General features: G+C 46.0%; 2 protein-coding genes across 2 annotated transcripts in view; one reads left to right on the top strand and one right to left on the bottom strand.

Moving 5' to 3' along the window:
* CIMAP1C (ciliary microtubule associated protein 1C) overlaps window positions 1-25,732 on the bottom strand; it is a 73,216-nt gene that overhangs the window by 24,912 nt on the left and 22,572 nt on the right. The window lies entirely within an intron of this gene.
* Window positions 9,499-25,732, top strand: part of CSPG4 (chondroitin sulfate proteoglycan 4) — an 87,637-nt gene continuing 71,403 nt past the window's right edge. Inside the window, exon 1 of the mRNA XM_048867584.2 lies at window positions 9,499-9,670. Within this exon, the coding sequence (XP_048723541.1) occupies window positions 9,583-9,670 (88 nt within the window). The 5' untranslated portion in view covers window positions 9,499-9,582. The remainder of the gene's footprint in view (window positions 9,671-25,732) is intronic.

Genomic DNA, 25,732 nt, shown 5'->3' with positions numbered 1-25,732 from the left:
ATTGTCGGCTTTCCAGGGTAGGTATGCTCTTATCCTCTGTTTGTACAGCACCTAGCACAATGCAGCCCTGATCTTGCTTGGGGACTCTATGTGCTACCATAATATAAACAATAATAAATATGTCTATCTGAGTTTACCTCGGCTGGTGGTCGGACTGAGCAGGTGAGACCATGGAGTCAGGTAGTTTCCATCCTGGAGGGGCTGAGCCAGCAGCTAAACTAGGTGAGAGAATCCAAGCTGATCATGAAGGGAGGCACACTGAGGAGACACACTCAGGCGTGACAGATGCACAGGATGACGAATGAAACTGGAATAATGTGACAAGGCAAGGAAGCCCCTGGGAAGCCATTCAACCTAGACTCCGGCAAGAGATAGTCCTCCCTGGGCAGGTTAGCGAGTGGTCAGACTCAGGGGAGTAACAGCCAATGATGCGATCAAAAGGAAAATGCTGAAAGGAGGGAGGTCAGGCTAGTGGACATTGCTGATTACTCAGTCATGTCCAGGGCTATCTGTGACCCACTGAAAGAGAACAGAATAGGATGAGGATGCTTCCTGAATGCCGAGGAAAGAGATGTGATAAGAATGGCAACGGACAGCCAGAAGGATGCTGCAGAACTCCTGTTTATTGTGCCCCACAAGGGAATCAGGAGGAGAGGCAGAAACAGCTGAGAAGCCCTGGGAAGAGCTCATCTTTCTGATGCGAAGTGTGAATACAGAAAGATGAAAGCTGAAGCTGCAGACCAAGTGGTGCCATTGGCTGAGAGAGGAGGGTTTGGGATTTCTGAGGCACTGGAACACCTCACCTGCTGCAATGAGAAGCAGACCTTGGATTAAGGTCTCCACCTGAGCAAACAGACCCTGGGTTGAGAAGTTCCAGGCCTTATTAGGCACACTTTATTCTTCTCTTAGCTAAAATCTTCCCTGAGCATCCAGTCTGAATAATGCTAAAGAAGCCAGAGACGTTCTGTAGCAAAGGGTCAGTAAAAGGGATATTAAAGGGGTGGTAAATGCACCTCAGCTTCTCTGCCCAGATGGAAGGATGTGGGAAATAAGCTCAATGGAGCTGGAAGTGATAACGAAGTATGGGGAGTGTGACCTAGCAGGTGTTCCTGACATTGGGAGAGATGGGTGTGACAGGCAGACTGTTAGTCCTGAGGAGTGCAAAACATACTCAGGAGAGACAGAGAAAGAAGGAGAGGTGAAGGGGTGGCTCTCTGGAGCTGCATTGGGCCTGGCCTTGTGAGGGTACACAAGATGATGTATGGAATGTAAGGAGCCTTTCCCCACCTTGCAGTCCTTGACAGGGGCCAGATCTTTGCTCATCTTTGTGCTCCCTGAGCACAAGGAGCCAAAAAGAGACTGTTATTAAGGGAAATCAGCAGCAGGCAATGGACCTGGGATCTCCTGCACCAAAGCACAGGCCTCTACTCAAGTGGTAACTCTGTTTTCCAGTAGTAGTAATAGGCTCTTGTCCTCTCTGTGGAGAGAAGGCCAGTACACATTTAGGGAGCCTGTTACACAAAAATAAAGATGGAATCAAGATGGGGTGAGCTGGAATAGTCCAGCCACTAAGTTGTTTTTTTAAATCAATCTTTAAACAAAGAAAATACAGGGAAAAGGCTGAGGACAAGTAGGAGGCAAAGTAATGCAGACCTTGTTAATAGAGCTTCAGATTAAAACCAGGAAAGGGAACAGTTGATAAAATTGACTCTGTATAAACCAGCAGGCCTGGATATTATGTAACCCAGGGATTTAATAGAATCAGCTAATGAATTTACTGAACCACTGGGACTTACTCATAAAAAGTCATGAAGAACGAGGCATAGACCAGATTTATTTAATGTCTTTATTAATGATCTGGAAGCAAGAGTAAACAACCCCTTGATTAAATTTTCAGATGATACTAAGCTGGAAGGTGTTGCGAGCACTCCCAAAGACAGGGAAATTGCACAAAGGGTCCTAACGATGTTAGCAATAAACCGAATGAGATTCAACAGTGAAAAACATCTGGGTGGAAACAATCTGAAATATACACATTCAATGGGAAGGAGACACCTGGAAGGTGGCAATGCTATGCAAGATCTAGGCACGATAATGGGAAGCAAGGGGGACATGAGATACAGTAGCAAAGACTGCCAATGCAGTTTGGGGTATATATCCTGAGGCATCGCAACGCTGGCCAAGGGAGCAGTTGCCTTAGGATACTGGTGAAGCTACCTACAGCTGATCCTTCCTCTTCTGTGGACTTATCATATCTCCTATCTGCTCCCTCCATATAGTCTATATTTTGCTGCTGGCAATATGATCTCCCATTGCTCTGACTGAGCATGCCTTGGAACTGCAGCAGCTGAGTCCTAATCCCCTGTTGCATCAGAGTAAAGCTGCTTGTCCTTACATTCAAGGCTCTTCACATCTCTGCCTCCTATCTGTCTTCTCTCATGTCCTCCCACATCCCTGCCTATTCCCTGTGCTGCACCCAAGACGAGCAAAGGAAAATTGACCATGAATCAAAATGTCTGAGGTCTGAGGAATAGTCTCCCAAGGGGAAGAGATAAAAAGCTCCATTGTCTGATCCGTTTGAAAACAAAAGATGAGATAAGCCCCATACCTGCATCCAAACTTTCCCTTAGTTTGGGGGTGTTTGGATCTGGGGCTCTTGTTTGGATCCATCTCTGTTTAAAATGTGACTGGATAAAACTCCAGAGTATAAACATGATACAGAAAATACGGAGCCTATTAATAACAACAACAACATTAGAGACATCCAGACATTGGCCAGAATCTTGGTTAAACTTAGGCCTACACCTTAAAACACATCAAACAGCAAATGCAGTTTCTGTGTGTCACGCAGAGGAGATGTAGCCTGAGTTACTGCTGCAGCCAACTAGCCCGGCTTCACCACAAGCTTTTGCTAAATTGGGAAGTAACTTTCTGTTACCTTTTTCTTCTATTTTATACATTTGTAATGGAAATACAGTAGATGAAGCTAGTCTATTTGATATCATATCATCAGGTATAGCATTATTATTAAAGAACACTAAAAGGTGTCAATTAGATTTAAGAAACTAGACCAGACAATTAAAGCCATTTAAAGCATTTGGTAACAGACTTCTTCAGTTTGAGGAAGTTTTATTGCCTTGGCAACCTGACCACAAAAGCACTGCAAATAGACAGCATGGTTTGAACTATTTTATATATCTCAATGGGAGATATATAACTCATCTTTAATAAAGGTATATATACAATATATTCATTTTGTATTAAAGAACCTAATACAGTCAAATGGTATGTTGAGAAGCCAATGTGAAATGTAAATCTTTAAACTTTGACAACGTTACTGGCCTAGTGAATGGCGGAAAGCAGTAGATGTTTTATATCTTAATTTTAATAAGGCTTTTGACGTAGTCCCTCATGACATTCTCATAAAAAAACCTAAGGAAATATGGTCTAGATTAAATTATTATAAGGTGGGCGCACAACTGGTTGAAAGACCATACTTAAAGAGTAGTTATCAATGGTTTGCTGTCAAACTGGGATGGTGTATCTAGTGGGGCTCCACAGATGTCAGTCCTGGGTGTGGTACTATTCAATAGATTGATGATTTAGATAGTGGACTGGAGAGTATGCTTGGAAACTTTGTTGATGACACCAAGCTGGGAAGGATTGCAGCAGTTTGGAAGGCAGCACTAGAATTCAAAATGACCTTGACAATTTGGAGAATTGGTCTGAAATCAACAAGATGAAATTCAATAAATGCACTTCCTTCATTTAGGACAGGTCCATCAATGGCTATTAGCCAAGATGATCAGGGATGCAACCCCACACTCTGAGTGTCAAAAGCTTCTAGTGGCCAGAAGCTGGGAGTGGACAACAGGGGATGGCTCACTCAATAATTGCCCTGTACTGTTCATTCCATCTCAAGCATCTGGCATGGGCCACTGTTGGAAGACAGGATACTGGGCTAGATGGATCATTGGTCTTACCCAGTATGGTCACTCTCATGTTTTTATGTTCTTACATAGGAAGGAAAAATCAAATTCACAACTACAAAAGGGAAAATAACTGGCTATTTGGTTGTACAGCTGAAAAGGATCTGGGGGTTTTAGTGGATCACAAATTGAATTTGAGTCAATAATGTGATACAGTTGCGAAAAGTCTAACATCATTCTGAGGTGTATTAGCAGAAGAGTAATACTGAAGACACAGAAGGAAATTGTCCCGCTCGTCTCATCACTGGTGAGGCCTCAGCTGGAGTACTGTGTCCTCACTTTAGGATGTGCACAAATTGGAGAGAGTCTAGAGGAGGGCAACAAAAATGATAAAAAGTTTAGAAAACCTGAGCTATGAGGAAAGGTTAAAAAAACTGGGCATGTTTAGTCTTGAGAAACGAAGACTGAGGGGGGACCTGCTAACAGTCTTCAGATATGTTAAAGGCTGATATAAAAAGGACAGTGATCAATTGTTCTCTATGTCCACTGAAGGTAGGACAAGAAGTAATAGCTTAATCTGCAGCAAGGAAGATTTAGGTTAGATATTTGGGAAAAGTTTTTAATTATACTGGTCGTTAAGCTCTGGAATAGACTTCCAAGGGAGGCTGTGGAATCCCATCCTTGGAAGTTTTTAAGAACAGGTTGGACAAACACCTCTTCAGAGATGGTCTAGGTTTACTTGGTCCTGCCTCAGCGCGGGGGGGCTGAATGTGATGACCTCTCAAGGTCCATTCCAACACTACATTTCTATAATTCCATTATATGAATCAACCAAAACATGATAAGATCTAAATGACTATGCAAAACTCTCTCTGTGCAACTGCCAATCAGTTGGCAGTTGCACAGAGAGAGTTTTGCATATTAATTGATCCCACTAATCTTGTCACTGAGAATTAGGGAATAATCAAATACTGGTATGGAGGCATGTGCTGCTGTTTTATTTCAATAATTGTTATAGTCTATTGGTGATGGACCAAGATAATGAGTCATTGCTCATTTTATATTGCTGCATGATGAACTAATAAACAACGACAGAACCATCCAGAAGTGTAAAGAAACTTTGCATAAAGACTCTGTCCTAAGTTCAGAATGGATACTTCTACAGGCAGATTTTTAAAAAGTGCCAGAGGAAAGAGCATGGTGTCATGCAAAGTTGGCCAAGGAACACACTACAGAGAGGCCCAAGAAAGCTCACTTGCAGGAGTATCATAGACTATCCGGGTTGAAAGGGACCACAGGAGGTCATCTAGTCCAACCCCCTGCTCAAAGAAGGGCCAATCCCCAATTTTTTCCCCAGATCCCTAAATGGCCCCCTCAAGGATTGAACTCACAACCCTGGGTTTAGCAGGCCAATGCTCAAACCACTGAGCTATCCTTCCCCCCAAAGTAGGTGCTGACCAGAGCTAAACCAGCTGACATTCAACGTATGGCCCAACTTTTCTTATACAAACTGGTATGGCATAAGATGTTTTGCACAAAATATACTGGTATTTTCCCAGATCAAGTTTCAAGAAGCAATAAAGGAGATGCCTCGTTTTCTTGTTGGATGGTGAGAGAGGACACAGCTTGTACTTGCATAGGTCACTGCCTGACTGGCCCACATCAGCTTTGCCAAGAGGAGGAACTGGACCATGCGGCACATCAGAAAACGTATAAAACGCCCTGTGTTGTTCAACACGTTGCTCCCTGAAGCCAAAACATCTGGATGAGAAAGACTGTGAGCAGGATTGTCATTACCTGGCCAGCGAGAGAGCCCCCTGACTGATAACAACTAAAGTCTTGTTGCTGACAAGAACTCTATCAACCCTGTCTGATAAAATCTTATCTCGGGAGATTGCTGCAAAATCCAGAAAGAGAATAGGAATACAGTTGTCATAATGCCTTGAGCAAATCACCTCAAGGAACTCAATAGATCAATAAACCAGCCATTGCAACTGCGGAGCTGAGCTGGAGAACCCACCATTATGCCAGTGTGATGGGTTCAGTCACAGAGACTCCCTTGGGACCGTTACCTGATGTGCTAAAATTATCTCTGAGCTCATTTTCCCTGATGCCTTGGGACTCCAGAACCCTGCCTTGTTGAGCCAAACACGCTAGCCTGCTGCAACACAGACCCAGGATTGAATCACGCACCCAAAGCTGCAGGCTTTAACTGAAAACCACTCAGCAGGTTACCTATCTCCAGCACACAGACACCCAGCTCCCAATGGGATCCAAACCCCAAATAAATCAGTTTTACTCTGTATAAAGCTTATGCAGGATAAACTCATAAATTGTCCACCCTCTATAAAACTGATAGAGAGATATGCACAGCTGTTTGCTCCCCCAGGTATTAATCACTTACTTGGGTTAATTAATAAACAAAAGTGATTTTATTAAGTATAAAAAGTAGGATTTAAGTGATTTCAAGAAATAACAGACAGAACAAAGTTAGTTATCAAGCAAAGTAAAACAAAACCCGCAAGTCTAAGCCTAATACATTTATGAAACTGAATACAGGTAAATCTCACCCTCAGAGATGTTCCAATAAGCTTCTTTCACAGACTAGACTCAGTCTTAATCTGGGCCCAATCCTTTCCCCTGGTACAGTTCTTGTTAGTTCCAGCTCAGGTGGTAACTAGGGGATTTCTCATGACTGGCCTCCCTTTGTTATGTTCCACCCCCTTTCATAGCTTTGGCACAAGGCGGGAATCTTTGTCTCTCTCTGGGTTCCCACCCCTCCTTCTAAATGAAAAAGCACCAGGTTTAAGATGGATTCCAGTTCCAGGTGACATGGTCACATGTCCTTTGAGACACCCAAGCCTCCATTCTTTCCAGCCTGACTCACATGAACACAGGAAGGCTTACAAGTCAACAGAGCCACTTACAACCAATTGTCCTGGTTAATGGGAGCCATCAAGATTCCCAACCACCATTAATGGCCCACACTTTGCATAATTACTATAGGACTTTAGAGTAATACTTCATATTTCTAGCTTCAGATACAAGAATGATACATTCATACAAATAGGATGAACACACTCAGTAGATTGTAAGCTTTGTAATGATACCTTACAACAGACCTTTTGCATAAAGCATATTCCAGTTACATTATATTTACACTCATAAGCATATTTCCATAAACATGTGGAGTGCAACATCACAGCCAGTTCCAACTGATAAGCAGCAACATGACTTTTATCCATGCATTTTTTTTACCCAAATGACAACTTGGTTATGTTAAGCTAACTGCTTCTCAGAAACTACACACCTGAGTTAAAACCCTCAGAATGACTCACATGTATGTTGTGTGCTTATATTTCACTAGAAATTTAATCTTAGTTGTCTAGAAGTTATGCTAAATCAATAGGTAATTGAAAGAACTGAGGTGGGAGAAACTCATTACCAAAGCCTGATACCATTCTTTGGTCAAGAGAACCGATGACAGCTTCTTAGACAAAAAGAGGAAGAAGCTTTGAACGGACTTGTAAGCTACCAATTTTACCACTACTTGAAACTTTGCTTAAAGTGGCATGAGAGTTTACAGCACTGGTGAAATTCGAGAGACATTAGAAATGCTTCAAAATTATCATATATCTATTGTATTTTGGGTTTAGAGTGTGATAGTCTTGCATGTATAGGTGGCAACATTTGCCTATTAGTATCACCTGGGCAAGGTCAGACTAAAGGTCACATCAACTGAATTGGCTTTCTTTGTTAATTAACTTGTCTCAGTTTCTAAATCCTACTGTAGAATTGTTTCGGCTAAGCTGACATAATAGTCCCTTAATTCCATTCGCAGATAAATTTGACTGGAAATAAGGATCTATATTTAAGGATCCATAGTACCATGTTGGTACCAAAATCACCTGCCCAGACTAGCATAGAACTAGGATAAAATTTTGTCTTTGTAACAAGATTGTGATTAGACCTTGACCTAATTGAACTGAGTTATTATCTCTTAAAAATCATAACATCCCATGGTGAGTTTAATTATTTTTTTAATATTATGAACACTATCATCTAACCAACTTTATTTTGCTTTCTGTAATTGCTTGTTTGCTATTTTGACTAATAAAACTAATAAATATATAATAATTCTCCAGGCTGTCCTTTAGCTAAGGAACACAGATCCAAAGGACAGTGAGAAACACACAACTGGTTAAATTATTTAAAACAATATGTGTTTTATAACCTATCTTTCTCAGAGGGGTCATGGCATAGAGAACAATCCTGCCATGGAAACCAAAGAATAGACTGGATGATCTAATAAGTCCTATCCACTGTCAATTTCTATTGCTGGGCTATCAGAACCTGAAGTGAAGCCAAGACACTGGGATCCACTATCTGAGCTCTGAATAAGGCATACACTGCTTCCAGCAAAGGAGAAACAAATATTTTTTACAAAAGCCTCTCATCCTTTCATCCCTCCCACCCCCATACACGCAAGCAGCAAGGAGCATGGTGTTCCAGCTCACCACGTGGGGGGCCATCTCCTCAGAGTTAGAGGGGGAAGGAGATTCAGTGAGGTGATGGGACACACGCTCTTCAGTGCTTTATTTGTCAAATAAATAAAGTCTTCCATCTCCAAGGGCTGTGGATGGCCACACGCCCATCTCCATCATCAAAAATTCCCTGCTAGCCTAGTGGAGCTTCACTGTCAAAAGCCATTTTGTTTGCAATCCCACAGTTCCTTGCAGAGTGTAGAAATCTCACCCAGACTGGTTGGGATTGAAGCCTGATGGCTGCTGGGAATTGCGGTGAACTCTTCTCCTAACAGCAGCTAAGCCAGTCAGCCAAGATACCGCAGAATTGGGCAGATACAGGCCAAGAAACAGAATGCTCTGTGAGGCCTCCATTTATACATGATTTTTAATTGGGCCATCAGCCTACAAGACCAGTTGGAGCCTTTGTCCTCTAGCCATGCTGGAGAAACCCCTCACAGAAGGTTTTGCTTTTAGGACGCGCCAGGCCTCAGATGGCTTTTCTGGCCAAGCTGGGAGTTGGCACATGGATACTGCCCTTGGGCCTCTTCTTATTTATCCATATCTGAATTTTAGATGCATATTCCAGCTCCCAGTATTAGCCTCCATACATAGGCCTACTCCTGGGAGATTCAGACTCTCAGTAGCTGCCAATGCCAGTGCTGCCAGTGCTGACAATATAGATCCCACCAGCTCTGAGAAAGGCTACTCGACGCTCACGGCAACACCCTACTCCTCTCTCAGCTGACACCAGCAACTGCATGGCGGTGAGACATCAGCCTCACGAGCCTCAGGCCTGGGCAGTCCAAAACAGCCATGGAGAGAAAGGGAACCCCCCCGGTGCGAGGAACAAGGAACCATTCAGAGCATGGGGGAGAGGCAGCCGTGAGGCACTAGCCCTTTAAGGGGAACCTACTTGTAATCTGAGAGGGGCCTGTTTTAACCCAGTCTGATTTGTGACTGGTGGGGAAAATCCAAAGGTCCCTCCCTCAGCAGCAGTTTATTAAATATAGTAGTGGCAGAGCCCTCAATTGAAAACAGATAGGCTCTGTCCATGGCTGTGCCTCCTGCTCTTTCTCCTCTCTCGCTGCGCGAGGAATGCTAACGGCTTGTCCACTCTAGGTTACATCATGGGGTCCAGCGATCTTCCCACAGCACTGCTGCTGCTCCAGCTCACTCTGCAGATGCAGCCCCTCCATGCAGGACCAGAGTCTGGAGGTAAGTTCCCTCATGCAAAGTCACTTGCTGCTGGTTAGAGCCCGGCTTTTTGGGAGATGACGGGGAAAACCTGGTCAATGCAAGGGAGAGGCATGGGGAATAGAGCAGAGAAAAATCAATGGGGAGAGGTGAGAGAGTGGACTGGAGAAAGATTAGCCCTCAAACCCTGACTGTTCAATGCTGGGACTGCAGCTGCAGGGAGAAAAAGAAGGGAATGAACTCGAGGGGGAGTTGTCTCAAAGCCCAGACAGTCCAAATACTGGGACAGCAGCTGCAGGGAGCAAATAAGGGGACTGGTTTCAGGGCCAGCTCCCTGCATCCCAGCCCAGGAGCATCAGGGGGATTGAAGTACAGATTTCAAGGCAATTAACCGTCAGTCTCAGACAACCCAGCACTGAAGTCAGGGACTCAGTGGGGTCCACTGCAGAGTGATGAGATCTCAGCCCCATGCTGCATGTGCCTGGGATCAAGGAGACAAGCTGCTAGTTTTAAAACAGGGTTTTTCTATGAAGCAGGTCGTGCTGTAAACTCCCTTCTGTCCGGGAATGTGATTCCATCAAGTGTTCAGTAGGGTAGTGGTTCTCAACAGGGGTACATGTACCTCTGGGGGTACGCAGAGGTCTTCCAGGGGGTACATCAACTCATCTAGATATTTGCCTAGTTTTACAACAGGCTACATAAAAAGCACTAGCAAAGTCAGTACAAACTAAAATGTCATACAGACAATGACTTTTTTCTACTGCTGTATATACTATATGCTGAAATGTAAGTACACTATTTATATTCCAATTGATTTATTTTATAATTATACGGTAAAAATGAGAAAGGAAGCAATTTTTCAGTAATCGTGTGCTGTGACACTTTTGTATTTTTATGTCTGATTTTGTAAGCAAGTGGTTTTTAAGTGAGATGAAACTTGGGGGTACGCAAGACAAACCAGACTCCTGAAAGGGATACAGTAGTCTGGAAAGATTGAGAGCCACTGCAGTAGGGAACCAGGAGGATCTTCATCATGCTGTTCTATGAAGGAGCCAGCTTTTAGTAAGCAGGCTGTGTTAGCTGTGCTGGTATCAATCCCACGTGTACCTGACCTTCACCACTGGAATTGGTAGTTTTGTCTTGGGGGTGGCTGAACTGGGCTCAGTTTACTTCTCCCATTGCTGTTAGCAGGGCGATGCTGGAACTCCGGAAGGATGGGGGAATGAATGGGGAGAAATCAAAGTGAATGCTGTCCCTGCTCTGTGATTTTGTGGTATTGGCGCTGTGCCACAGGGATGCAGCCAATATATCTCCCTAAAGAGGGCAAAGCCTGGGAGCAACAGACCCAGCCCTCTGTCCATGTGTGGGCTTTGAGTTAGAACTGTAATGCTGTGCAGAGTCAAGTTTTCAACCCTCTCTCATCCAAAGTACAGTGGGTGGCTTACTATCATCAGTAACAGATGGAGGACATGCGGCTTGTGCACTTGTGTTTCACCTCCTGGACTCCACCTTGTCTGGCCTGCGGTCTTCATCTTTCTCCCTAATAGGTGCTCAGATACCATGGTGATGGGCACCAGTACACAATCCTAGGAAAATAGATGGTTTATAGCTACGCTGCAGGCATTTATACACACACTGTGTGGTTTTCTCCAGCTGAATATTCAGGTGCAAACTCCAGCCTCCAGAGAAATCAGCAGCCCGGCTGTCACGGGTAATTCAATATCTTCTCCCCCTTATAGAGGGATGTGTGAGGTTGAGGTGCATTAGTAGGAGCAGGAAAATGGAAAGGTGCCACCACATCAGATGTGCTCTGTGCAGTAGGAGGCACAGCCTGTAACAGCACAGAGTGAGGGCTTGATCTCTGTCCCAGCTAGGAGGGGACGCCACAGGGCCTGGAACAGATACACACACATGGAATGAACCAGTCTCTGTTCAGCCAGTGAGGATTACTGCTGGGCACAGGAGAGGCAGGAATGCAAAGCATTGATTTATTCTTAGTTTCCCTCATGAACTGGCCAAGTTTTACCACACAGCACTTGGCAGATCTTTGAGCTGTGGGTGCTCTCTGCTCCAACATCCCGCGACTGAAATTCCACTGTCCTTCTCTTTGTCTTTTCTCCTTCAGCTGTATCCCTCACATTTGGCAGGACAGTCATAAATCTGGGAAATAGGCACCTCATCCAGATCAGACTAAAGGTGATACTGACATGCTGGCCTCGTCCATTGCTGGCCTGGCCTGCAGGTGCCATGCAGCTGCTCCTCCTCCAGAAATACAGCCCTTGTTGAACATCTCCAGCCCGTTCTCTTCTGACTCCACCACAGCCGTGCCCTGCCTTCCTGCTTCCCACTCCATGCAAAAGGGGGACATGCTTAGGGATGCTTTCATCACCTAATCTCCTTGGGGTTGGCCACACTAGTCACAAGGCATTGTTTCTCTCCCTAATTGGATGACTGAACTTTTACCCAGGAGGGTCCTGAATAACCCATATTCCACTAAGTAGTGCCAGCTGATATACATGAGGATCCTGGGCAGCATTGGCCAGGTTTGTGGCATCACCTATTTTATAGCCACTGGTCTGGGTGCAATCAGTTAGCAGTGCCTCCAACTCTCATGGGGACATATAGGCCATGGATGCCTGACCCTGAGGACAATTCCAATACCCTTGATAGTGCTCTGTGCCGTCACAGACCCAGGCAGGAGACAAGCAATGAGAAGTCTTAGCACGAAGCAGTGAGGGTGGGGGATGATGCTTATCATGGAAAGGGATAAAAAGAGGTAGTCTTTTGTAAAGCAAACAAAAAATTAACCATTTCTCTGATTAGCAACTACTCCATGCCTCACTGGCCACTCATATCAGATCCCTGAGGGTTCCGACCAGGACCTGAATAGTCTTGCAGAACAGTTCTGAGAGCTCTGCTCTGGGCCCAGCACTGTCAGACAGGTGTGGGAGAAAGATGCAGGCAATGGGCAAGGAAGAGCCTTAGACAGGTGCTGGGATCCGGCAAGCTGAGTGCTCCTTATAAACCTAAAAAGAAAAGGAGTACTTGTGGCACCTTAGAGACTAACGAATTTATTTGAGCATGAGCTTTCGTGAGCTACAGCTCACTTCATCAGATGCTGTAGCTCACGAAAGCTCATGCTCAAATAAATTCGTTAGTCTCTAAGGTGCCACAAGTACTCCTTTTCTTTTTGCGAATACAGACTAACACGGCTGTTCCTCTGAAACCTTATAAACCTGTGGCCCAGCTCAGTGATCTTCTGCTGAAGCCTGGGTGTATGAGACCTGGACAAAACCAATCCTGCCTCCAGGCTGTCCTGGGTCTCCAAACTCATTGACAAACTAGGCAATGGCTGCAGGAGCATCTCCTGGGGCACTCCACAAAAGCAGCCACAGCACTAACTGGGGTCAGCTGAGCTGCTCAGCTGAGGTGTCTCAGGAACAGGCTCCGATGGCAACCAGTCCACTGAACCAGTGCTCTTGGTCTAAGAAGCGACTCCTTATGTCTTCCAGCATGCATAGGCACAGCTTCCACAGCCAGGGCTAGGAGGCCCAGGTTCAAAGCCTAGCAGGCAATGCGTGTTCTGGAGCCCATTGCAAACTTTGCCTTCCCTTCTCTCCCCTCCCAGGGGACAGAGAGCAGCGACTGGAGCTGCTTAGAGCAATGATTTTCAAACTGCAAGTCGTGATCAAATACTGGGTCACGGAATGTAAGGCACTGGGTCATGGCGGCTCTGGTCAGCTCCGCTGACCGGGCCATTAAAAGTCCCATCGGTGGTGCTGCCTGGCTAAGGCAGGCTAGTCCCTACCTGTTCTGACACTGCACTGCACCCAGGAAGAAGCCAGCAGCAGGTCCGGCTCCTAGGTGGGGGGGCCACAGGGCTTTGTGCGCTGCCCCCGCCCCGAGCACCAACTCCACACTCCCATTAGCTGGGAACCAGACAATGGGAGCTGGGGGAGAGCAGTGCCTCCAGGTGAGAGCCACACAGCACCGCTTATGTGCCTCTGCCTAGGAGCTGGACCTGCTGCTCGGTGCTTCCAGGGTGCAGCGTGGTCCATGGTGCCAGGACAGGCAGGAAGCCTGCCTTAGCACTCCCACTGCGCCGCTGACCGGGAGCCGCCCGAGGTAAGCCTGTGCCGCAGCCCTGCGCCCCAATCCCCTGCCCCAGCCCTGAGGCCCCCCCAAACCCGGAGCCCCCTCCTGCCCCCCAAACCCGTCATCCCCAGCCCCACCCCAGAGCCTGCAACCCCAGCCCAGAGCCCTGACCCTTCCCACACCCCAACCCCCTGCCTCAGCCCAGAGCCCCCTCCCACACCCTGAACCCCTCATTCCCGGTCCGACCCCTCAGCTCTCACCTCCATACCCCAACCCTCTGCCCCAGCCCTGAGCCCCTCCCACACCCAAAACCCCTCATCCCCAGCTCTGTTGGGTCACGGGCATCAAACATTTTCTTCAACTGGGTCGCCAGAAAAAAGGTTTGAAAACCACTGCCTTGGAGAGTGTGGGGGAGGAGGTGCAGAGGGCTCCCCCTCCCTCTGCCTCTCCCATTTCCCGCCAAAATTTGTTAACTCTCCAGTCACTCTTCCTGTCAGCATCTTTGCCTCCGGAAAGGGAGGAGAGGGGTAGCAACAGGCTGCAAGAGCAAATATTTCCACTTTGAGGGAACACTTTGTCCTAGTGCAGACAGCCTCACTCCTTGGTCAAGCTCTGCCTGTGCAATGGCTCTCCCCAGGACCAGGATGCGCTCCAAGGGCGGCAGTGAATCATGAGTTTCCAGTGTGAATGCTCACACTCTGGGATTTACAGGCCTTTTTCTGGCTGCTCAGTGGCTGTTTGAACACTCAGAGTAATGAAGTGCATGAGCTCATGGGTCAGGGCAAGCCAAACTTGGCACTTTCATTCTTAAACCCATCCATGGCTCAGGTGTTTTATTCAATCAGCTCTTCTTCTTACTAGCTTTCCAAGGACTGCCAGCTCTCCCAGCTGGTCCAATCATTCCTCCTTCAGCCTTTCTTTAAACCTGATCCACTCCCTCAGTGGCCCCCTCTGCCACTGAACACAGGCAATTCCTCCTCTTCCTCATTTGACAGGGTTTCATATCTCCAACCCAGCTTCAAAGTTTGACTTGGACTCCTTCATCAACTGGTCCACAAAACTTCAACCACTTTGTCTTCTCTAGGGCTGGTTAGAAAAAGATACGCATTTTCCTGTCAGAAAATAAATTGCAAGAAATGAACTTTTTTCTTTTTTTCCCCAAAAAATTTACTGGAATTTTTTTTTTGGACAATTTTTTTGTACTCAGTTTTCAAAAACCCCCAAAGTTTTAATGTTTGGTTGAAAAACTGGGAAATTTCAAAAGAAATGAATTTTTTCCTCAAAAACTTTTCTTCAGAAAACAGACAGTGTTTTGTCTAAAAACCTTGTGGAATGAAAAACTGCCACCAGCTCTAGTTTTCTGCTTCCCAGCCATTTTCTTCACGTGAACCTTCCTGATTCAGATTCAAAGGCAACCACGGCCTTGACCCGTTGTGGATCGGTGTCCTGTTCATTGCAAAATTCCTTGGCACCCAGAGCATCCAAAATGGTTCTTTCCACAGGCCAATTGTGCTTCCAGGACGTGCAAGGATCCATAACTGTCTGCTGCACACTATCTTCTTCACTCGCCAAAATATTGTAGTGGCTGGCAACCTAAGTGGAAAAATTCTCTCTCTTCTGCTTCGTTATTGGGTAAAGTGATCACCTTCCATCTAATTCTGGCTTTTATTCACTGGACAAAGAGCTACCCAGGCAGAGCCACTGCTTATTTCTTTGTCCAAGATGGCTCCAATGTTCTTTCTGGCACTCACTTTAGATGTTTCATAATGCAACACTCTAATTGTTTCCAAAGTTTACAGCATCACCATACCAGGGATGGTTAGTCAATGGTTTCTCACGTCTTCTGCCAAGTGGTGCCAGCTTCAACCTTCCCAGGAGCCTTCCTTATGCATTCACCCCAGCTTGTCCCTTCTGTAGGAGAGAATGGGTGTGAGGAGAAGCTGACTGAGACGGGAAGACTTGAGGGTGCTAGGGTTGGGAGAATGCAGTTTATTACTTACTTGACTATTCTTGGGCATTTTCCAGCAGTCAATGGGAGGCTGTAGCATGGTGGTGAAGAAAGAGAGGAGTAGACTGAATTCTTGAACACACACAAAGTACCAGATCTCCAACTGGGCGTATGATCATCAATGGAACTGTGCAGATGCCTTTCTAGACCCAGGGCCCAGCCCTTGGGACCAGCTGAGCTCCATCTGGTGCAGATCCTAAGGGCAGCGAACAAAGGTGGCTTTACGCCACTTTTCTGGCTCACTGGTGCTAGGGCCAGTTCACCTCCCAACCAAATCAGGTCAGCCTCGAGGCTGCTCAACTGATAGCCAATTGCCAACAGCTGAAGGGACCATTCCAGGACTTGGGACACGTCAGAGCACAAGGGCAATTCTGGCCACACCCATTTTCCCAGCCACGTCCCTTACAGACCACCTACACTGGGGCTGCAACGAGGGGTCATATAGTGCCAGCTATGCCAGCTCTACGCCACTGGGGTTTCCAGCACGCTGGGGAACCCTCAGATGGCTGGACAAACCAATCTTACATCAGAGCTGCCATCACAAGGGGGAATCAGAGGCAAACATCTGGCCCCAAGCCTCAGAATCAAATACTTGTTGGTTGATCCCCCCCATAAGCCAGCCCTCCCCATCTCCACACATGTATAGTTTCATGCCCCTAGCATGCATGCTTTGGACCAGCATCAGGTGGGTTAAGAAGGGCCTATATTTAGATGGTAGAGGGATGGCCCATGTTTAGACTAGCAAGGAGGGCATCTCTGCTCAGGACCCTGGGCGTTCTGCCCATTTCCAAATGGAAATGGGCATCGCACATACCAAAAAAACCAACAACTTGAAAACCTTTGCTCTTAACATAGAACTGTGATGATTTAGTAAACTGATTTTTCAGTGGAAGATGTGCCTCTGCTCTCTTCCAGCTTTTGTCAAGGCCACACATATGCTAAATTCCCCTTTCTCCCATTATCTTCTAGCTGAGCATTTTTAATAAGCACAAACAGGGGGGGTAAAACCTTGATAATGAAATCGCCTTCCATAGGACTGCTCTAAAGACTACTCACAGTATGCTTCCAGGAGGGAGTGTTGGTGTTGCAGCAGGGGTGGGGCGGTAATGAACAACAGAAGTATCCAGTTAAAATGCCTCCACTGTACCCCCCGCCTCCCAAGCCAGGTCATATATTTTTCTTCAATTTATGGAGATTTAGGGCCTGACTTTTCAGAAGGGCATATGCCCGATGGAGAAGCGCCATCCTTGATTGTGTGGGCACAAGGCAATTTGCATACAGGCATGCACTGGGGTGGTTGTACATCCCAGCTGGGAGCATGTAAATGTGCACACCCATTTTGTACATGTACGTCTGGAATTTTGGCCCATGATTTTAAAGTTATTGTGCACTATTCCACCCTCAGCGAGACCCCAGACCCCTACTGAGTTCAGCAGGATTGACGGGGTGTAAATGAGAGCAGACTTTGAACCAGACTGTCTCCAAAGGAGATGACTTTATTTAATCAAGGGGTAGCACCCAGTCATTAAGCAAAAAGTTTCTTTGTTTCTCTTGTAATGCCAGCAAGGTCCAAGGTAGCTTTAACTTTGCCAGTGAAGACATGCCCTTAGACTTGATGTTTAGTTCTTCAGCACAAATGAAACCACAGACGAATAAATTATCATTAACAAAATCAATCAATTACTTATAAAGCATTCATAGAATCATAGAAGCCCTGAGGTAAGTGGGGAAGTGGGATACCAGGAGGAAGCATGAGCAGGAGCGCGCGAGAGGGCAGGGCTCCTGCCTCATACTGAGAAAGAGGGACGATCAGCGAGTTATATCAAGTGCCTATACACAAATGCAAGAAGCCTGGGAAACAAGCAGGGAGAACTGGAAGTCCTGGCACAGTCAAGGAATTATGATGTGATTGGAATAACAGAGACTTGGTGGGATAACTCACATGACTGGAGTACTGTCATGGAGGGATATAAACTGTTCAGGAAGGACAGGCAGGGCAGAAAAGGTGGGGGAGTTGCACTGTATATAAGGGAGCAGTATGACTGCTCAGAGCTCAAGTATGAAACTGCAGAAAAATCTGAGTGTCTCTGGATTAAGTTTAGAAGTGTGAGCAACAAGGGTGATGTCATGGTGGGAGTCTGCTATAGACCACGGGACCAGGGGGATGAGGTGGACGAGGCTTTCTTCCGGCAACTCACGAAAGTTACTAGATCGCAGGTCCTGGTTCTCATGAGAGACTTCAATCACCCTGATATCTGCTGGGAGAGCAATATAACAGTGGACAGACAATCCAGGAAGTTTTTGGAAAGTGTAGGGGACAATTTCCTGGTGCAAGTGCTGGAGGAACCAACTTAGGGCAGAGCTCTTCTTGACCTGTTGCTCACAAACCGGGAAGAATTAGTAGGGGAAGCAAAAGTGGATGGGAACCTGGGAGGCAGTGACCATGAGATGGTCGAGTTCAGGATCCTGACACAGGGAAGAAAGGAGAGCAGCAGAATACGGACCCTGGACTTCAGAAAAGTAGACTTTGATTCCCTCAGGGAACCGATGGGCAGGATCCCCTGGGAAAATAATATGAGGGGAATAGGAGTCTAGGAGAGCTGGCTGTATTTTAAAGAATCCTTATTGAGGTTACAGGGACAAACCATCCCAATGTGTAGAAAGAATAGTAAATATGGCAGGCGACCAGCTTGGCTTAACAGTGAAATCCTTGCTGATCTTGAACACAAAAAAGAAGCTTACAAGAAGTGGAAGATTGGACAAATGACCAGGGAAGAGTATCAAAATATTGCTCGGGGATGCAGGAGTGAAATCAGGAAAGCCAAATCACACCTGGACTTGCAGCTAGCAAGAGATGTTAAGAGTAACAAGAAGGGTTTCTTCAGGTATGTTAGCAACAAGAAGAAAGTCAAGGAAAGTGTGGGCCCCTTACTGAATGAGGGAGGCAACCTAGTGACAGAGGATGTGGAAAAAGCTAATGTACTCAATGCTTTTTTTGCCTCTGTCTTCACGAACAAGGTCAGCTCCCAGACTGCTGCACTGGGCAGCACAGCATGGGGAGGAGGTGACCAGCCCTCTGTGGAGAAAGAAGTGGTTCGGGACTATTTAGAAAAGCTGGACGAGCACAAGTCCATGGGGCCGGATGCGCTGCATCCGAGAGGGCTAAAGGAGTTGGCGGATGTGATTGCAGAGCCACTGGCCATTATCTTTGAAAACTCATGGCGATCCGGGGAAGTCCCGGACGACTGGAAAAAGGCTAATGTAGTGCCCATCTTTGAAAAAGGAGGATCCTGGAAACTACAGGCCAGTCAGCCTCACCTCAGTCCCTGGAAAAATCATGGAGCAGGTCCTCAAGGAATCAATTCTGAAGCACTTGCATGAGAGGAAAGTGATCAGGAACAGTCAGCATGGATTCACCAAGAGCAAGTCATGCCTGACTAATCTAATTGCCTTCTATGACGAGATAACTGGCTCTGTGGATGAGGGGAAAGCGGTGGACATGTTGTTCCTTGACTTAAGCAAAGCTTTTGACACGGTCTCCCACAGTATTCTTGCTAGCAAGTTAAAGTAGTATTGGCTGGATGAATGGACTATAAGGTGGATAGAAAGTTGGCTAGATTGTCGGGCTCAACGGGTAGTGATCAATGGCTCCATGTCTAGTTGGCAGCCGGTATCAAGTGGAGTGCCCCAAGGGTCGGTCCTGGGGCCGGTTTTGTTCAATATCTTCATAAATGATCTGGAGGATGGTGTGGATTCCACCCTCAGCAAGTTTGCAGATGACACTAAACTGGGAGGAGAGGTAGATACACTGGAGGGTAGGGATAGGATACAGAGGTCCCTAGACATATTAGAGGATTGGGCCAAAAGAAATCTGATGAGGTTCAACAAGGACAAGTGCAGAGTCCTGCACTTAGGACGGAAGAATCCCATGCACCGCTACAGACTAGGGACCGAATGGCTCGGCAGCAGTTCTGCAGAAAAGGACCTAAGGGTTACAGTGGACAAGAAGCTGGATATGAGTCAACAGTGTGCTGTTGTTGCCAAGAAGGCCAATGGCATTTTGGGATGTATAAGTAGGGGCATTGCCAGCAGATCGAGGGACATGATTGTTCCCCTCTATTCGACATTGGTGAGGCCTCATCTGTAGTACTGTGTCCAGTTTTGGGCCCCACACTACAAGAAAGATGTGGAAAAATTGGAAAGAGTCCAGCGGAGGGCAACAAAAATGATTAGGGGACTGGAACACATGACTTATGAGGAGAGGCTGAGGGAACTGGGATTGTTTAGTCTGCAGAAGAGAAGAATGAGGGGGGATTTGATAGCTGCTTTCAACTACCTGAAAGGGGGTTCCAAAGAGGATGGATCTAGACTGTTCTCAGTGATAGCAGATGACAGAACAAGGAGTAATGGTCTCAAGTTGCAGTGGGGGAGGTTTAGGTTGGATATTAGGAAAAACCATTTCACTAGGAGGGTGGTGAAACACTGGAATGCATTACCTAGGGAGGTGGTGGAATCTCCTTCCTTAGGTATTTTTAAGGTCAGACTTGTCAAAGCCCTGGCTGGGATGATTTAGTTGGGGATTGGTCCTGCTTTGAGCAGGGGGTTGGACTAGATGACCTCCTGAGGTCCCTTCCAACCCTGATATTCTATGATTCTATGAAGGGGAACATTGTAAGAATCAGTGCAGCTCTCTACCTGGATGGTAAGTTCCCCAAAGTTCAGGGGTGTTTGGATGCCTGACTCTGATTTTGGCATATCTCTAGTAAGCAATGGAACAAAACAGCCATGGGACGTTATGGAGACACCTCCCTCCAGTGGACATAGTCAAGAGGCTGGACTTGACACCTGTCTCTCAGAGGAGGTTCCGAAAAATTACATGGATGCAGGCACCAATTCAATCTTCATGCACCTAACTCTAAGAACATGAGTACCCCAATTAGCTTCAATAGGACTGCTTGGGTCATTGTTTTAAAGTTAAGCACATGCTTAAGTGCTTTGCTGGATCTGGGCCTAAATGACTTCCTGGAAGTCCCTTCCAAGCTAATTGGTTCTGCAGGAGTGGCCAAACTCCTCACAGGTAGACAATTACCCTGCCAATTTTCTCTTCTTTACATCAGTGCCCTTCCTATACTGCTGGGACAGCCACGCCACCTGGCCTTTGTCATGGAGAAGTTACTACTGTGTTTTACTACTTCTCTAGCAGGTCAGCTAAGCATGCAGACCAATGCGGCTAGCCTGACCTCCTCTTTTAACAGGACTTGAGACCTATGAAGATTGCCTAGACATTCCTCACTCAGAAGTCAAAGGGAGGTTGGGTCTGTCCCTCCATTGGACTATGGGTAGCAATAAAGTGTTACGGTTTGGAGATTCTTTTGTGCTACATTGAGAAATCTAAATTTTTTTTTTATTTTTATTTTTTTTTGCAAATGCACCACATATGTTGAGGTCAAAGTTCCAAGCAGTTGGAAAAGTTTCCAGCTGATGGGAAAGAGCAGAAAAAAAACTGTAAGAGAGAGATGGAACAGAATGCAAGTCACTATCGTGGGAACCATGTAGGAATATGTTCTTCTCACTCTTATATTTAGCAGTGGCAAGCTTCAGGCAAATTCACAATAAGCACATTCCTAAACAGGGGCAGCACAGGGCGAGCTGTGGATTACAGTCACTAACGTCAGGTTTAAAGTTGATGGTGATACAATTTCATAGGCACAGACAACCTTAGCCTAGAGTCTAAATTAAGTCTGATGTATTGACTGGCTGAAAACAGAGACCATTCACAACAGGCAGAGAGAAATTCAGTCCACGTTTTCTGCTCCCATGGCTGTTCCCAGAGTCCATTCCAGGTGGCCACAGAAATCCAGTTAGGACTCTTCTCCTTAGAATCTAGATTCCCTAAACTGAGTCTAGTCTTAGTGCAGCTGCAGGCTTCATTAACCTACATTTTTCCCCTAGGACACTCCTAGGAAAATCGTTGGTTCGTATTTTCATACCTAGCTGACCTGGATTCTGGGTTTGGCCCAATATGTCATGCAAGTGCTGGTTTCATATACATAATTAACCTCCGAATCAAGAGATGCCAATCAAGAGAAATGTTTTTGTAGTCTCTCTGCTGCACGCAGCTCTTAGCAGGAGTCCACATAAATGACCCTGCTTTCAGTGATATCTATATCACCAAATCGGCTTCTGGGGTTTGGGGATGGGCCCAGCAAAATTACTGTAGTAAGGGATTCCTCAATCCCAAATTAGTCTTTTCTGGGACAGCTGCGCCTTTATAAAATGACTCCGAAATAATGTGATTATGTTGAATCTTCACACCATGAAGCAACAGCATCACAGATTGATGCAATGGCATATTGTACCACTGCAAAGCCATGCTGCAGCAGTGCAGTGTGCATGACACATCATGCCTAAAATAAATTCAGGACTCTGTAGTCAGTCTGCAAGCCAACCACCCAGGATGCAGTTTAAATTGAGACACTTCCACAGATCTTGGGCCGACACTGAGGTTAGGTGGAAGATCAACAGCACGCGCGCACACACACACACACACACACACATACCCCGCCCCAATTTCACAAGTATAGCAGGTATTTGAAACTGCCCTGGTCTCTGTGGAAGGCTTAGCTGCAGTTGCAGGTCAATTGTGGAAACTGAATGTTCATCAAAATAACCTAGTGATATTTTAACGTTTGATCATGTTGTGTGTCAGGTTGAATTTGGCTTTATAATTAGGTTATTAATAAAATGTAACAGAAAAACTAAGCCCAATAGAAATGTTTCTAGGATTTTTTTTAACTGAAAAGGTGGAAACAGTTCCCATCCCATCTCCAGAAGAATTTGCCTGCAGTGTTTTCAAATAAGACTTGCAGCCTTTTTGCTAATGCATACTAACTGGGAAATGAAATGGACTAGAATCTGATTTTAAATCAGAGTGAAATTAACTAGCTTATTTTGATGCCCAAGATGTTCAGCAGTTAACCATGTAACTGCCAACATGTGCACCTGCAGTGAACTGTGGGCACAAAAAAATGCAAGCACAATATTTTCAGGTGCTAATGCTTTTTTGGCATGTTTGTGTTTCTGTGAGAGTTGGGTGAGTATTTCTGTGTGAACATGTATGGGGTGAGCATGCCTCTGTGTGTTTTAGCATACCTGTCTGGGGTGCATCTATTAAAGGTAGTATGAAGCTACAAAATTCAGATCCAAATTTCAGACACTTCAAAGTTCAGGAAGCTTGGTTTGTTCCGTTGCAAAGATTGGGGTTATTTGCCAAATTTAATCCTGGGTTAGAATGACACTTAAATCTGCCAAACTGATCTGGAGGTTCTATGCAAACAGACTCTCTCACTGTGTTCCTGCAATTCTGCTTCTGGTCCTAGCTTTTCCAAACCTAACAGAAGTGGTGGGTGCAGGGTTGGTTCAAGTTTGGGGGGAAGGTTTGGGTCAGATTGATTTTTATCTGAATCAGCTCACGTGTCACAAGTTCAAATTGCACATAATCACCACGTTTGGATTCTGGGACGTGAAGAGCCAGTGAAAGATACCCAGTCGCATGAAACAGCCCTGGGGCAGGTGCTAAGCAAGAGAAATGGGAAAACAGGGTGAATGCTGAGACTGGACAGGCATGCAGGGGCTGGATGCTAGAGTTACAGGAGGTGATTGGTTGAAAGTTTGGCTGCAGAGGCTGACAGAAGCCAATGCTAAGATACCTCTGGGAGAAGCGGGTTTAACCAGTCTCCCTGCACCTATCCCAAGCATACAACTCTCTGCACTAGTCTTGGATAGAAAGTGGATTTCCCAACTCACTATATTTCCTTGGAAGAACAGCACTTTTCACCTGCACCTTAAATTCTCCCCCCCACACACACACCCTTTCTCCAGTTGATGGCGGGACATAAATTCTGGCCCCACCCAAGACTCAATAGAGTGAAAAAATTCAGATTTTCCATCCCTGTCTCTCTTGAGCTGCACACGTCTTGTGTTGCAATCCTGCTGGGCTCCATGCAATACCACTGGGTATTGCGCTGTCCTGCGTGGCAGTCGTTTGCTGCTCAACAGACAGTAGCAGCCAGACAGCCTCTCGAGATTTGCCAAAAATATCACTTGGCAGGAAAAGCAGGGGGTTGCACAGCCTCCGGGCGGGCACCTGACTGGCCTGGGGAGGGGTCCCACCACATCCCTTCAGCTGAACAAGGAAGAAAGTAACATGTGTGTAATGTAGCGCAAAAGCCACAGCATGATGCCATGACTCACCCAGTTTAAAAGGGAGCTTTTATTGGTAATGAGTCAGTTATAAATTTGAGTGGAGAACTTTTTTTTTTTTCCCTTTTGCTCAAATGTTTTTTATTTGCGGACTGGGGCGGAGGGCATGGGGAGGGATAAAGTCCTTTTCAGGGAATGGAAGGGCGGTGGCTCATCAGCACACACAGAAACACCTCTCAGCTGCTCTTAAGTCTGTGATTAGTTACAGAAGAAATGTGTTTTTAATTGCTAATTCTGTGCTGCCTGAATCATAGTCTCCTAGATGCGTGAGGTAGTGGGGCTGTCCAGGCTATCTGGAACTTCTGATTTTTCCTGTCTTTAAGAAGAAGGATGGTCTGAGTTAAGACACTGGACTGGCTGTTAGAGAGATCTGCTGACTCCGTGGGTGACTCTGGACAAGTAACTTAACCAGTGGGAGTTAACTGCCTAAATACTTGTGGGGATCTGGACCTCCCAATCTAATCTCCACTGCTATGTGCTTTATCCACACAGAAAAGCTGTTTTGGTAACTGATGGTGTGAATTCAGGCACTATAGTTATACAGGTATCACCCGCCCACATGGACGCTCTGATTCCAGTTACAATCTTTTTCAGTTTTGCATATATCACTTGGGAAGGGTGTTATGCTGTCCCCAAGAACAAGCCCTGTTATACCAGCATAAGACCTGCTCTACACAGTTTTGGTACCATTATAACTATTTCGGTGTGGGGGGTTGATTTTTTTTTTACCAGTACAGTTATACCAGTACAACTAATAAAGTGGATGCAGATATACTAGTATAAGGTCCCATATCCTGCGATAGCTTATTCCCCTTCCTAGATGGGAATAGCTATTCTGTTCTCACTTATACATATCTCATGCAATCAATCCCCTGCCACTGCCAGGGTCTCGGGCATTGATGGCCCCTCAGTCTCTCCTGTTCTCTGCCGGTGGCATATAGTTTGGTCTCTTGAGAGCTGAAATGCTTTAGTCTAACTTTGGGCTTAATATAGGGTATCTGCGTGAAAATTAATGACCTGCATGATGCAAGAGATCAGAGTAGATGAGGTAACGGCACCTTCTGGCTTTAAAGCCTATGAAACCATAACGGTATAGAGCACCTTCATATCAATATGTCGGCTTCCATCCCAGGACGGTTGAACCATTTTATCGGTACTTGTATGGCTAAAGCAGTACAACTTGTGTGTGCAGACAAGGACTTTAAGTTCCCTCAGAGCGGGGTGTTACACCTGTAATGCTAAACCTGGCTCACTCTATCGACAGAGCTGGTCACACTGTCCCACGCGGACAAGCCAGTAGTCGTTAGCCCCAGTGCAAAGTGCATGTGAAACGCCACCTTTCTGATTCAGCCTTCTGCTCCCCCATTGCTGTCACACTGCATACATGTCAACGGCCACACATGGGCCAGGGACACAGCGAATCAGACCCTTAACCTCTCTGTGCCTCAGTGACTCATTTGTAAAATAAGGATAATCATCATACAGGTTTCAGAGTAGCAGCCGTGTTAGTCTGTATTCGCAAAAAGAAAAGGAGGACTTAATTTGTTAGTCTCTAAGGCACCACAAGTACTCCTTTTCTTTTTGATAATCATACAGTTTGTCTATTCAGATTCTAAACGCTGTGGGGCAGGGGCTGTCTCCGGCTACAGGTGTGCGTATAGCCCCTTGTGCAAGGGGCCCTGATCTTGGTTGGGGCCTCTAGGCACTATTGGAATACA

Source organism: Caretta caretta, chromosome 10 (genome assembly GCF_965140235.1).
Source record: "Caretta caretta isolate rCarCar2 chromosome 10, rCarCar1.hap1, whole genome shotgun sequence".
Classification (NCBI taxonomy): Eukaryota; Metazoa; Chordata; order Testudines; family Cheloniidae; genus Caretta; species Caretta caretta.
Note: the sequence above shows the minus strand (reverse complement) of the source record. Positions and strands in the feature narration are given on the sequence as shown.